A 13,916-nucleotide genomic window follows, 5' to 3' on the forward strand; every position below is an offset into this window, starting at 1 on the left:
GCCATGAGTCCAGCGTATACTCAAAGTAAATCAGTTTTACTGATACGATGCTGGATGATGACATCTGGAAGTACGGTGGCTCTGAGCAGTCAAACAACTTTAGGTGAAAAACAAAAGAAAAGTTTGATAAAGGTTAAAGATTCAGAGTCGGTGTGTTTAGATACGAAGGACTCGCAGTGAGACTTAAAGAATGTGAGATCATATCAGACAACTCAACAAAATTAAGAGAATTTCATGTTTTTGACTCATTTTTGCCTCATTCGAGTCTGTTTACGCTGTGTAATCTGTCTGCTGATAGGCCGATGATGATGTTGGCCTGAAAGTGGGATAAAAAGCACCTCTGATTGGACGCTTCACAGTTAAACTCGGTGCATCTGCTCTTTGAAACGCTGAGGATTCGACTCAGTAACGAGGAACGACCCTTAAGACCGTCCCGAACCATGAAGTGCCTACACAAACGGGCGAATTTGTAGGTGATGGCGGAAAGTTGACGGTCTGAGGTGAAAAAAAACTGCCGTCTGCACTGGGAGGTCACTGTAACCGCCAACATGGAGCTTGTTGTGTCTCGGCGTCTGATTGGTTCACTGTGTTTGGTCCTGATGAATCTGTTTCCCAGACGATGTTTCTCGGCTCTGACCTTGTCCTCGTTACAGTTTGGTGTCAGACGACTGGAAACTCGAGTGAAAGCGCTTCAGGGATGTCTCTGAGCCGCATCGGTGCAGGTTAAACACCAGAAAGACGTGAAAACTGCAGCTCCGTGTATTTAAACCTGCTCGTTAAGTGCACCCTCCTCAGATTATATCCAAGCTCGCTTAGCGCCAGCAAACATCAGCTGCTAACATCAGCTGCTAACATCAGCAGCTAACATCAGCTGCAAACATCAGCTGCTAACATCAGCTGCTAACATCAGCAGCTAACATCAGCTGCAAACATCAGCTGCTAACATCAGCTGCTAACATCAGAAGCTAACATCAGCAGCTAACATCAGCAGCTAACATCAGCTGCTAACATCAGCAGCTAACATCAGCAGCAAACATCAGCTGCTAACATCAGCAGCTAACATCAGCAGCTAACATTAGCTGCTAACATCAGCTGATCAGCTGCTAACCTGCTAACATCAGCTGCTAACATCAGCTGCAAACATCAGCTGCAAACATCAGCTGCAAACATCAGCAGCTAACATCAGCTGCTAACCTGCTAACATCAGCAGCTAACATCAGCTGCTAACCTGCTAACATCAGCTGCTAAAATCAGCAGCTAACATCAGCTGCTAAAATCAGCTGCTAAAATCAGCTGCTAATATCAGCTGCTAACATCAGCTGCAAACATCAGCTGCAAACATCAGCTGCAAACATCAGCTGCTAACATCAGCTGCTAACATCAGCTGCTAACATCAGCTGCTAACCTGCTAACATCAGCTGCAAACATCAGCTGCTAACATCAGCTGCTAAGCTGCAAACATCAGCTGCTAAAATCAGCAGCTAACATCAGCAGCTAACATCAGCAGCTAACATCAGCTGCTAACATCAGCTGATCAGCTGCTAACCTGCTAACATCAGCTGCTAACATCAGCTGCAAACATCAGCAGCTAACATCAGCTGCTAACCTGCTAACATCAGCAGCTAACATCAGCAGCTAACATCAGCTGCTAACATCAGCAGCTAACATCAGCTGCAAACATCAGCTGCTAACATCAGCAGCTAACATCAGCTGCTAACCTGCTAACATCAGCTGCTAACATCAGCTGCTAACCTGCTAACATCAGCTGCAAACATCAGCTGCAAACATCAGCTGCTAATATCAGCTGCAAACATCAGCTGCAAACATCAGCTGCTAACATCAGCAGCTAACATCAGCTGCAAACATCAGCTGCAAACATCAGCTGCTAACATCAGCTGCAAACATCAGCTGCAAACATCAGCTGCTAACATCAGCTGCTAACCTGCTAACATCAGCTGCAAACATCAGCTGCTAAAATCAGCAGCTAACATCAGCTGCTAAAATCAGCTGCAAACATCAGCTGCTAACATCAGCTGCTAACCTGCTAACATCAGCTGCAAACATCAGCTGCAAACATCAGCTGCAAACATCAGCTGCAAACATCAGCTGCAAACATCAGCTGCTAATATCAGCTGCAAACATCAGCTGCAAACATCAGCTGCAAACATCAGCTGCAAACATCAGCTGCTAACATCAGCTGCAAACATCAGCTGCAAACATCAGCTGCTAACATCAGCTGCAAACATCAGCTGCAAACATCAGCTGCTAACATCAGCTGCTAACATCAGCTGCAAACATCAGCTGCTAACATCAGCTGCTAAGCTGCAAACATCAGCTGCTAAAATCAGCAGCTAACATCAGCTGCTAACATCAGCTGATCAGCTGCTAACCTGCTAACATCAGCTGCTAACATCAGCTGCAAACATCAGCTGCAAACATCAGCAGCTAACATCAGCTGCTAACCTGCTAACATCAGCAGCTAACATCAGCAGCTAACATCAGCTGCTAACATCAGCTGCTAACATCAGCTGCTAACATCAGCAGCTAACATCAGCTGCTAAAATCAGCAGCTAACATCAGCTGCTAACATCAGCAGCTAACATCAGCTGCAAACATCAGCTGCTAACATCAGCAGCTAACATCAGCTGCTAACCTGCTAACATCAGCTCCTAACATCAGCTGCTAACCTGCTAACATCAGCTGCAAACATCAGCTGCAAACATCAGCTGCTAATATCAGCTGCAAACATCAGCTGCAAACATCAGCTGCTAACATCAGCAGCTAACATCAGCTGCAAACATCAGCTGCAAACATCAGCTGCAAACATCAGCTGCTAACATCAGCTGCTAACATCAGCTGCAAACATCAGCTGCAAACATCAGCTGCTAACATCAGCTGCTAACCTGCTAACATCAGCTGCAAACATCAGCTGCTAAAATCAGCAGCTAACATCAGCTGCTAAAATCAGCAGCTAACATCAGCTGCAAACATCAGCTGCAAACATCAGCTGCTAAAATCAGCAGCTAACATCAGCTGCTAACCTGCTAACATCAGCTGCAAACATCAGCTGCTAACATCAGCAGCTAACATCAGCTGCTAAAATCAGCAGCTAACATCAGCAGCTAACATCAGCTGCTAACATCAGCTGCTAACCTGCTAACATCAGCTGCTAACATCAGCTGCTAACCTGCTAAAATCAGCAGCTAACATCAGCAGCTAACATCAGCTGCTAACATCAGCTGCTAACATCAGCAGCTAACATCAGCTGCTAAAATCAGCAGCTAACATCAGCTGCTAACATCAGCAGCTAACATCAGCTGCAAACATCAGCTGCAAACATCAGCAGCTAACATCAGCTGCTAACCTGCTAACATCAGCTGCTAACATCAGCTGCTAACCTGTTAACATCAGCAGCTAACATCAGCTGCAGACATCAGCTGCTAACATCAGCTGCAAACATCAGCTGCTAACATCAGCTGCTAACCTGCTAACATCAGCTGCTAACATCAGCTGCAAACATCAGCTGCTAACCTGCTAACATCAGCAGCTAACATCAGCTGCTAACATCAGCTGCTAACATCAGCTGCAAACATCAGCTGCTAACATCAGCTGCTAACCTGCTAACATCAGCTGCTAACATCAGCTGCAAACATCAGCTGCTAACCTGCTAACATCAGCAGCTAACATCAGCTGCTAACATCAGCTGCTAACCTGCTAACATCAGCTGCTAACATCAGCTGCTAACCTGCTAACATCAGCTGCAAACATCAGCTGCAAACATCAGCTGCTAACATCAGCAGCTAATATCAGCTGCAAACATCAGCTGCTAACATCAGCTGCAAACATCAGCTGCAAACATCAGCTGCAAACATCAGCTGCTAACATCAGCTGCTAACATCAGCTGCTAACCTGCTAACATCGGCTGCTAACATCAGCTGCAAACATCAGCTGCAAACATCAGCTGCTAAAATCAGCAGCTAACATCAGCTGCTAACATCAGCTGCTAACATCGGCTGCTAACATCAGCTGCAAACATCAGCTGCTAACGTCAGCTGCTAACCTGCTAACATCAGCTGCTAACATCAGCTGCAAACATCAGCTGCTAACATCAGCTGCAAACATCAGCTGCAAACATCAGCTGCTAACATCAGCTGCTAACATCAGCTGCTAACATCAGCTGCAAACATCAGCTGCAAACATCAGCTGCTAACCTGCTAACATCAGCTGCTAAAATCAGCAGCTAACATCAGCTGCTAACATCAGCAGCTAACATCAGCTGCTAAAATCAGCAGCTAAAATCAGCAGCTAACATCAGCTGCTAAAATCAGCAGCTAACATCAGCTGCTAAAATCAGCAGCTAACATCAGCTGCTAACATAAACTGCTAAAATCAGCAGCTAACATCAGCTGCTAACATCAGCTGCTAACATCAGCTGCTCTTCTCTGATTGAAGATAGAACATTTGGTCGTATTTTCAGACTTTAAAGGCGGCACAAACACAGCGTTACTGATGCTGGTGTTTAGATGTTTGCGTCGGAGCTGCAGAGAAACAAAAGGAAGACGATCGAGCCGCTTTTCTCCTGATTTCCCTGGAGTTTCTGGTGTTTTACTGACATCTTTTGTGTTTTCGCAGAAGCGGGGCCATCCGGATCCAAACCACAGCCAGAGTAAGACATCTTCAACCTCCCCTTTGATCAGATCCGTAGCAGAACTGCAAACCTCCGTCCAGTGTCCGTCCGTCTGTCCCCGTCCCCCCCCCCCCAGTTTCCAGCTGCACGTCTTCCCCCACTTTTTCTGCCTACAGACGAATTAAAGGGATAGTTCGCCTCTTTTGACATGAAGCTGTATGACATCCCATATTAGCAACATCATTTATGAACATCTTCTTACCCCCTGCTGCGTCCTGTGAGCAGAGTTCCAGCCTCGTTTTGGTGTTGACGAAGGTAGTCCGGCTAGTTGGCTGGGGTTTAAAAAATAAAGCGTTTTGCTTCTCAGAACAATATGCGTTCAACAGAGTAATACATTTGCTTCACAAAATCGTTCTCCAGGAAAAAGTCAGACCTCACAATCGCTTGGCCCTATTTTCTCTCCCTTCATATCACTGCCTGCTGTGCGAGCAGTCCCCTGCTTCCAAGCAGCAAACACCGTAACTCCTTATCCTGACTGAACGCCAGCGAGCGATTGATAAAAAGTGATCAGAATACTACTTTTCAACCAGCCTGTCCTGACATGTCGCTCCATCCAGCGATCACGCCGACCCCTTATAAAATCGCCCACGCTGTCTCTATTGGGACGACATTTCGCGGCAGCGTCCCGCCTCTAAACGCTTCTTATTGGTTGAAATGAACACGCTGCTTCCTGTTGACCAGCTAGTTAGCAACAGGTCAGCAGCACTCGGGGAATAATGGACGAGGAGAAACTTATCTTTACCGTGGAACAGCACCCGATGGTTTATGAACCCAAACACCCGAACCACAAAGATCTGAACCGAAGGGAGCCAGAGAACTCTGTGTTTCAGGTGAGCACTTTCTGAACCAATAGAATCGTCACGCTGCACATCAGGAAGCCCTCGCGAAATTTCGTCGTCGTATCGCGTTAGTGTCGCTCGCTTTCAGTCAGGATGAGGTGTTACAGGCGCGGCTGTCGGCAGCAGGTAGTTATACGAAGGGAGAGAAAATAGGGCCAAGCGATTGTGAGGTCTGACTTTTTCCTGGAGAACGTTTTTGTGATGCAAATGTATTACTCTGTTGAACGCATATTGTTTCGAGAAGCAAAACGCTTTATTTTTTAAACCCCAGCCAACTAGCTGGACTACCTTCATCAAATACCAAAACGAGGCTGGAACTCTGCTCACAGGACGCAGCAGGGGGTAAGAAGATGTTCAGAAATGATGTTGCTGATATGGGATGTCATACAGCTTCATGTCAAAAGAGGCGAACTAAAAAAAAAAAGAAAGAAAAACAAAAGTCTGTCATGATGGCAACACAGATTTCAGTTGGTGATGCGTCCATAAGACTTCTGATTGGTTTATAAAAGAATCAGCGCTGATGCTCGGTTTGGTTTATATGTTCCACCTCAGACGCTTCATGTGTTCATTTGTGTCTGACTTCCAGGGCTGTCATCGATCTGCGGGACGATGACGATGATGACGGCGGCGGCGAGGCTTCAGCCTTCAGGGTCAGTAACTCTCCCATCAGATCCTTCACTCCCATCTCCGAGGCCACCGGCTGCCTTATCGACTTCAAGAAGCAGCAGCGAGCCAAGAAGCCGAGCCACAGGCGAAGATGACGCCGTCACGGGGAACATCCTGGAACCCAGAGCCTTAAACCGACACCCAGGGGGGTCGGACGGGGCGTTCTAAACGCAGCACCTTTGTCCTGATGCCACCCTCTGGATATTTATGCAGACAAACAGAAACTGAGCGCCTGAATGTGGAGAATCTGCTGACAGGAAACCTGATTTGGACGATTTCTGAAGCCACTAATGTTGTCAGACTACCTCTTCCTGTAACATTCCCTTTATCGTGCTGCGGTCAAAATGTCTCAGATGGTCAAACACACCTGCTGTCGTCTTCTGTGAGAAGCAGCCTACCGCAGATGGTTCAGTGTGAAGACGGCAGCCTTTAGTTTTATATGATAGAGCGTCATTAGGACCTATTTAAAGTTAGTTAAACCTCAGCGACACGAGACTTCTGTTGGACTAGAAGCAACAAAAACATCAAAACTCCTCCGTAATGGATCTTAGTGTGACATCATCCATTCACAGAAAGTCCACAGTAATTAGATAAAGCTGGAGATTCCACTCATCATTTAACGTGTGTCGAGCCAGAAGTCGAGACTTTCTGATGTTTAACTGAAGTTCAGCTCCAGCTTCCCGGCATCCAGACCGTTAAATACGTCCACTCAGCTGATTCCTTCTCGCATCCTAACTTGAAATGAATGTTTTTTCTATTTAAAGACGCACAGAACAGAATAAAAGTGGCATTTTGTTCTCTGTTTCTCTGGCTGCACATCTGTGCTCAGATGTGGTGGTTTTTCAGGGGGAAACAGACGCCCTGAAACGGTTTGATGACCTCACGTCTCAAACATCAGGGAAGCTCCAGCTGAGAGACGGTTTGAGCCGCTCTGCCAACGCAGAGTGGAAGCTAACGATGACTTTTTACAGCATGTAAACGCTGCCGAGTGCTTACTGTGGTTTAGACTTTGTACCTGAAGTGGAAGTGAAATAAAAGTTATGGGCATGTGTATGAATAACAAAGCTGTCATAATTTATCACCTCAGATTTAAGCTTTTTCATGAGAGAATGGCTGTGTTCGAAACCGCATACTTCTCCTACTACTCATACTAACTTTTTGAGTTAGTATGCGAGTTTGAGTAAGCGAGAAGTTCCCGGATGCATACTAGATTCACCGAAATGTTGGGTATGCATCATGAGGTTACTACTCATACTCAAACTACCCAAGATGCAACGTAACGTGACGTCGCCGATCGTCATTTCCTGTCAAAACGGCAGTTTCAAGCTAGCTAAAACGAGGGTAGGTTCACTTCCTGTTTTCAAAACAAAAGCACCAATTGTATGGTAATGGCTTTCCCTGTGATAAAAGGCAACGGGTATTTTATTTTGTGAAAATAACCGGAAGTGTGTTGCTCACTGCGGCTAGCTTTAGTAGCGCCGAATTCGTGGGAACAAAATTGTAAACAGCCGGTATTTTGTCAGGTTTTCAACACGTTGGTGATCTAAACGACTACTTTCTCGCCTGAAAATGTTTCAAATGTTGCTAAAGTTTACAGAGTTTAGAGCTTAAGCGAAATCAGCTTCAGGCCAGCTGATTTCGGCTCGGGCAGGAGCGAAATGCATTGTGGGTAAACGCTCCGCATACTGTCTGATCGATCAGTATGTAGTATGCGGTTTCGAACACAGCCAATGTCCATCTATCCCACCATAAAAAGAGTTCTGTTCAGAGTGACGAAGAAGAATGTGGAGGATCTTAACTTTTACAGGATGCAGGAAGATGGAAAAGAAGAAGAAACATCTGTATTTTTCTTTTCCCAGATGGAAATCCCTGCTTAAGAACAAAGGTATTCAAACTGAAAGTCTGCAGATAAATACTGGATCAAATCAAATTTATTTGTAGCACATCTCATGTACAAAACAGTTCAAAGTGCTTTACATAAAATAAAAGCATGGCAGCAGGGAGTGGAAGAAGCATTAAAAATACATAAAAGAATATAAAGAGAAAGAAATAAAATCATTTAAATGAATTAAAAACAAGCAACAGTCAAGATAAGTTGAAAGATATCGTGCAGATTTCATGCATAGACACATGAGAACAGAAATGTTTTTAACCTGGATTTAAAAATGTCTCCATTTGGTGAAAGTTTAATTTTGTTCCACTTGTTTGCAGCATAACAGCTAAATGCTGCTTCTCCATGTTTAGTCTGGACTCTGGACTGGACCAGCTGACCTGAGTCCTTGGATCTAAGAGCTCTGCTGGCTTTATATTCTCTGAACAGATCACAGATTGTAAACCATCAGCAGGCTTTTAAAATCTATTCTGTGACTGACTGGAAGCCAGAGTAAAGATTTTTTTGGATGGATGCGTGTTGCTTCACACTTTGCCACTAGGTGGCAGTAAATGTCGTTACTCGTTGTTTCCATAAAGTCTTCGGCAGGTGATCGGATTATATAACCAGTCAGAACCAGGCAGCTCTCCTGGTCCGCTGGTGGAGCTTTCTGCTCCTTTTATTCTGCTCCAGTTATTGTTTTTATAAGAATTAATCACAGAAATTGAGATTTTTTTTTTAGTGATGTTATGGGAAACATGAGAATAAAACAGATGTTAAAATGCTTTTAACTGCAGGAAATTGTGGAGTTTTCTCCTTTTCCACCTTTTTGACCTTTCAGTGAACATTACAAAGATCTCTGTGTCTGAATCCTCTTCCTGACCGTTCTCACTGCTCCTCGGACCCACAGGATGAGGGAGGAAGTCACATTTAAAGTCTGAGAACGCTGAATTGTCCCCTTTGAGCTACAGTGTCCTGTGAGGGTCAAAGCTTTCAGCGGAAGTCAGCAGAGATAAACGTGACCTCGTGATTTTATTCGAAGCCCTGAAGTTATCAGAACGTTCTGTCCTCGGTGTCGGCGCCTCAGACGGAAGATGTAACGAAGTTTCTGTCACAGAGCTGAAGGCAGCTGACGTCGTCCTGCCTGCATGTTTCTTTATCTTTAGTCCTGAAGACGACCTCCTTTCATCACGATGCAACCGTCGTTACGTTTGCTTTTCAAACGGCCGGTTTGCGGTTCCTGTCAGAATGAGACAACATTTCAGCGAGCTGCCTGCTGTTTGGTAACAGTCCCGATGGCCCAACGACCGGTTGCATCAGCCGAGCCGAAGTTAAGGAGGAGAAACTGTGACTTAAAGGGATAGTTCGCCTCTTTTGACATGAAGCTGTATGACATCCCATATCAGCAACATCATTTCTGAACATCTTCTTACCCCCTGCTGCGTCCTGTGAGCAGAGTTCCAGCCTCATTTTGGTGTTGATGAAGGTAGTCCGGCTAGTTGGCTGGGGTTTAAAAAATAAAGCGTTTTGCTTCTCAAAACAATATGCGTTCAAAAGAGTAATACATTTGCATCACAAAATCGTTCTCCAGGAAAAAGTCAGACCTCACAATCGCTTGGCCCTATTTTCTCTGCCTTCATATCATTGCCTGCTGCCGACAGCCGCGCCTGTTACGCTGTTTGCTGCTCGGAAGCAGGGGACTGCTCGGTCTGCACTTCAGTCTGCACAGTCTACATAGCACATAAACGAAAGGAAAGAAAGGAAAGGAAAGAAAAGGTCTGACTTTTTCCTGGAGAACGATTTTGTGATGCAAATGTATTACTCTTTTGAACGCATATTGTTTTGAGAAGCAAAACGCTTTATTTTTTAAACCCCAGCCAACTAGCCGGACTACCTTCATCAACACCAAAACGAGGCTGGAACTCTGCTCACAGGACGCAGCAGGGGGTAAGAAGATGTTCATAAATGATGTTGCTGATATGGGATGTCATACAGCTTCATGTCAAAAGAGGCGAACTATCCCTTTAAGTTAATGAAGCAATGACGTTAATGCAGCAGCATGGAGAGAAAAATACCGTTTTTCATTGGTTGAACCGTTTAGTCTTTCCTCGGTTTTTATATTTAAACAATAAAACATGGTTCGTTGTCATAAGTTAAAGAAATCAGTCGGCATGTTGTTGGTTTTTGGACTTTAAAAGGAAAAGAAAGAGAAGTCAGGACAAAATTAAAAAGATCTTCTGTTTCTTACTTCTAAAATGAGATCAATGAACAACAACACATGACATTTCCCACCGTTTCATTATTTATTGAACAAAACACAGAAGCAGAGCGTCATGCCAAGGAGGAAAGACACCAGCAATGATCTCAGAGAAGTAAGTAAGTAAGCTTTATTTGTACAGCGCCTTTCACCGACCAGGGTCACAAAGCGCTTTACAGGTACAACAGAAACACACAGTTAGGAAGTACATAAGAGTATAAGTTTAAAAGGCAACTCAGTGACAGTCATAGCAGTCCCAAGACAATTAAGCAAAAACCTGAACAAATAAAGGTCTTAAGTTGCCTTTTGAAGGCGTCAACAGACTCCATCGAACGCAGAGAGAGCGGAAGATGGTTCCAAAGCCTGGGAGCAACAGCCTGGAAGGATCGGTCTCCTCTGGAGAGTGCGTGGCACCATCAGTAGATTCTGATCCACAGACCTCAGGTCCCGAGCTGGGGTGTAAGACTGGATCAGGTCACTGATGTAGGGTGGAGCCTGACCATGCAATGCTCTGAAAGTTAAAACCAACATTTTAAAATTTATCCTAGAGGAAACTGGCAGTCAATGAAGAGCTTTAAGAACAGGGGTTAAGTAAGTCCTCCTATTAGAGCGGGTCAGAGTTTTGCACTAACTGCAGGCGAGACGGCTCCTTCTTGTTCAGACATGAAAACAAACTATTACAATAGTCTGTAAGCAAAGACACAAATGCATGAATGATCAGCTCCAAATCTCAGAGAAGCAGCTGCTGCTGCCCATCAACCTGGGAAGGGTTAGAAGGTCATTTCCAAACTATCTGGAGTCCATCATTCTACAGAGAGGAACATTTAGGAGGTCAGAAGGTCAGAAACCCAAGAGCTACATCTCAGACTCTGCGGGCCTCAGTTAGCATGTTAAAGGTTAAAGTTCACCCCAAGGTCAGAAACCCAAGAGCTACATCTCAGACTCTGCGGGCCTCAGTTAGCATGTTAAAGGTTAAAGTTCACCCCAAGGTCAGAAACCCAAGAGCTACATCTCAGACTCTGCGGGCCCCAGTTAGTTGGATCCTCAGAGCTGGAATAAGGACATCTGGGCGTTTCACGTCTCATCTGAAAGGCTTCTTCACTCCTGAACCAGCTGGTGGAGTTCCGGCTGAGAAACAGTTGAAACACCACATGTGTGTACCTGACTCAGCTGACCACTGTGTGGGTTGTTTAGGTCGTTCTAACCTGCCAGCTGTCTACCCGCCCGACCAAAACATGTTTTGAAAAACCAGATCCAAGGTACGAATAGTTGTGAAACCTTCTGGGGAGGAGAGTCGAGGCTGCAGTGCAGGTTTCTAGGTGGTACATTCACAGAATTCCAGAACCTGCAGAAGTTAGGCACGCTGCCCAGAAAGCCCAGCCTGCTCTGATCAGGCCTCAAAATTTGAAAATTAGAAGGTGCTCTGGACAGCAGGATGAGTCAGCAACACCTTTGATTAGTTTACAAGAACCGATGAACAAAAACGTCATTAAGAACACCCACTAAACTACTTTTTATTGTCACTGGTGGTGTTTAGGTGCCATGAAGTGGCTGGACTTTAATTCAAACAACAAAATATGCTTCATAGCCCTAAAAATGTGTGTGTGTGTTCTTTATGTTTCCCAGCAAGCACCGACCCAGTCCACTGCAGGCTTGGTGCACAGTTTCAGGGTCAGACACCTCGTTATTCGGTGAAAGTTCTCCGCCCATACAGTGAAACCCGGCGGTGGGAGCTTCATGCGGTGGCAGTTCATTTCAGAGCTAAAGGAAGCACGAAAGCAGGCGAACCTGCTGCTTAGACCTGAGAGCAGGATGATGGTTTGACTTTGAAAACCAGTAAGACTCGAAGCGAAGACCCAAGACGACTCCGGAGGAGCTTCAGGGAAGATCTGATGGTCCCCGAGTCGTCCAACCAAACTCCGGAGGAGCTGAAGATGGACTCTCAGCTGCTTTTGTCTTCAACATGAAATGTGACTGTGTACACAGAAAGATTAAAAACTTAATCATTAAGCAACTAAATCCTTGTTCATTTAACAGTAATTAGTTCTGTGTGGAAAACTGTTAAAATAGCTGATAGACTGAGAATCTGCAGCTCTCAGAAAACACTGGATTCAGCTCTAGGTTCAGCTTCATAAAGCACAATCCAACAAGTATGCGATTTAATATGCTTTACTCAGAACATAAAAGCATTCAAACTTCACAGGAAACAGTCACAGTCCAGTTCAGTCAGATAAGTGGAGATAACAGGAAAGTTTGATTTAAAAGAAGCAGGAGATTCGGGACTTAAAGCAATACTATGTAACATTTCTACCGTAAAACAACAGCTTGAAAAAAATTGTGCAGCTAGAATGAGTTTTAATATTACGATTGGCCTGTCTCCAATGCCCTTCGGGGGTCTGAGTTGGAAAAACTGCGCTATGTAACTTTGCTGGACCGGCCCGGGAGCTGAGCGGAAGTACTTCGACTTGCTTTCTGGCACACCTACCGCAAAAACAAATAGACCCCTCTCACGCTCCCAGGTATAAGGCTAAGCTAGCGCAACATTGTCAGTACGATCATCATGGCAGAGGCACCGAAGAAACAGAAGAAGACGTTGACTGATGAAGCAAGGAAGAGAAAGAGAGAGGCCGACAAAGCAAGAGACCGTAACCGTACATTACCTCCAAGCCTGTAGGGGGAGCTCCATAATGTGCTTTTTGAGAAGTTACATTGTATTGCTTTAATATATCTGGCTGTGTTTCAGTCTCAGAGGTGAGACGGTGAAGCCTCTCTGCCCTTTCTCTGAACATCTTTGTGTTGTGCCGGAGATGTATGTTATGTTTTTTTAAAAAAGCCACAGAGATTGTTGTGTAACCCAGAGGACTGGAGCTGATTTTGTCACATAACTGAAGTAGGTGCGCAGAAATGTGGCTGAACCGCTTGATGGTTCGCTGCGCTCCTGACGCGCATTTACGCACAGAGAGGAGACACCTGTCGCCGCGCGCCCGGCTGGCTCCCCCTCACGCTCATTCCCTCTTATCATCACCGTGTCTGCCTCCTCTAACTGCTGCGGTGGTTCTCAGCTGTTTGGATGAACCTCTTCCTCTCAGCGCGTCTCCTCCTGTTGCGACATCAGCGCCGCCGCCTGACGCGCAGTGGGTGGAAGCGCCGTCCCGGGCTGAGCTCTCACCTCACACTGGTTTCACTCATCACGGAAGTTGTCTGTCGGTGTGAGCGGCGCAGCGCAGGACACGGAGGTGAGTGCGTTTTGATCAGAAACTTTGTTTTTTTTACGGGTCACGTGGCGGTTTGGTTGCGATCCGGTGATGGTGAAGTTATTTTAAAAGAGTCGGCCACAGATCGGATGCTCATCCTCACTGTTTCTCACACAGATAGGCTCTCAAACAGCAAATTCAAACCGGCGCTTCCTCGTGTGTCTCTTTACAAACAGAAATAACCAAAGAAGTAGTGTTTAACCGTCTCGGGACTTTCTGTCCCCTCGTTAAACTGGTCGGGCGGGTTTTCCGTTCTCAGAGCAGAAAAGAATACTCTCCAACAGCAGCTGTGTGAAAGCGTTTAGGTTACAGATGAGATTCCGCACAAAGCGGCAGATATTTC

General features: G+C 45.5%; 2 protein-coding genes across 4 annotated transcripts in view; both read left to right on the top strand.

Annotated features, from left to right (window-relative positions):
• The window catches only part of uimc1 (ubiquitin interaction motif containing 1), a 63,472-nt gene extending 56,216 nt beyond the window's left edge, over positions 1-7,256 (top strand). For 2 of the 3 annotated variants that reach the window (XM_075486946.1, XM_075486947.1), the window contains exons 22-23: positions 4,633-4,666; positions 6,113-7,256. In XM_075486946.1, coding sequence (XP_075343061.1) covers positions 4,633-4,666; positions 6,113-6,287 — 209 coding nt within the window. In that variant the 3' untranslated portion in view covers positions 6,288-7,256. Of the gene's footprint in view, positions 1-298; positions 1,054-4,632; positions 4,667-6,112 lie in introns of those variants that run through there. The other variant, XM_075486948.1, reaches the window with a different exon arrangement.
• A 6,051-nt stretch (positions 7,257-13,307) lies between these two features.
• The window catches only part of LOC142401502 (hexokinase-4-like), a 33,539-nt gene continuing 32,930 nt past the window's right edge, over positions 13,308-13,916 (top strand). The window contains exon 1 of the mRNA XM_075486950.1: positions 13,308-13,555. The gene's annotated coding sequence lies outside the window, so the exon portion shown is untranslated. The remainder of the gene's footprint in view (positions 13,556-13,916) is intronic.

Source organism: Odontesthes bonariensis, chromosome 16 (genome assembly GCF_027942865.1).
Source record: "Odontesthes bonariensis isolate fOdoBon6 chromosome 16, fOdoBon6.hap1, whole genome shotgun sequence".
NCBI lineage: Eukaryota > Metazoa > Chordata > Actinopteri > Atheriniformes > Atherinopsidae > Odontesthes > Odontesthes bonariensis.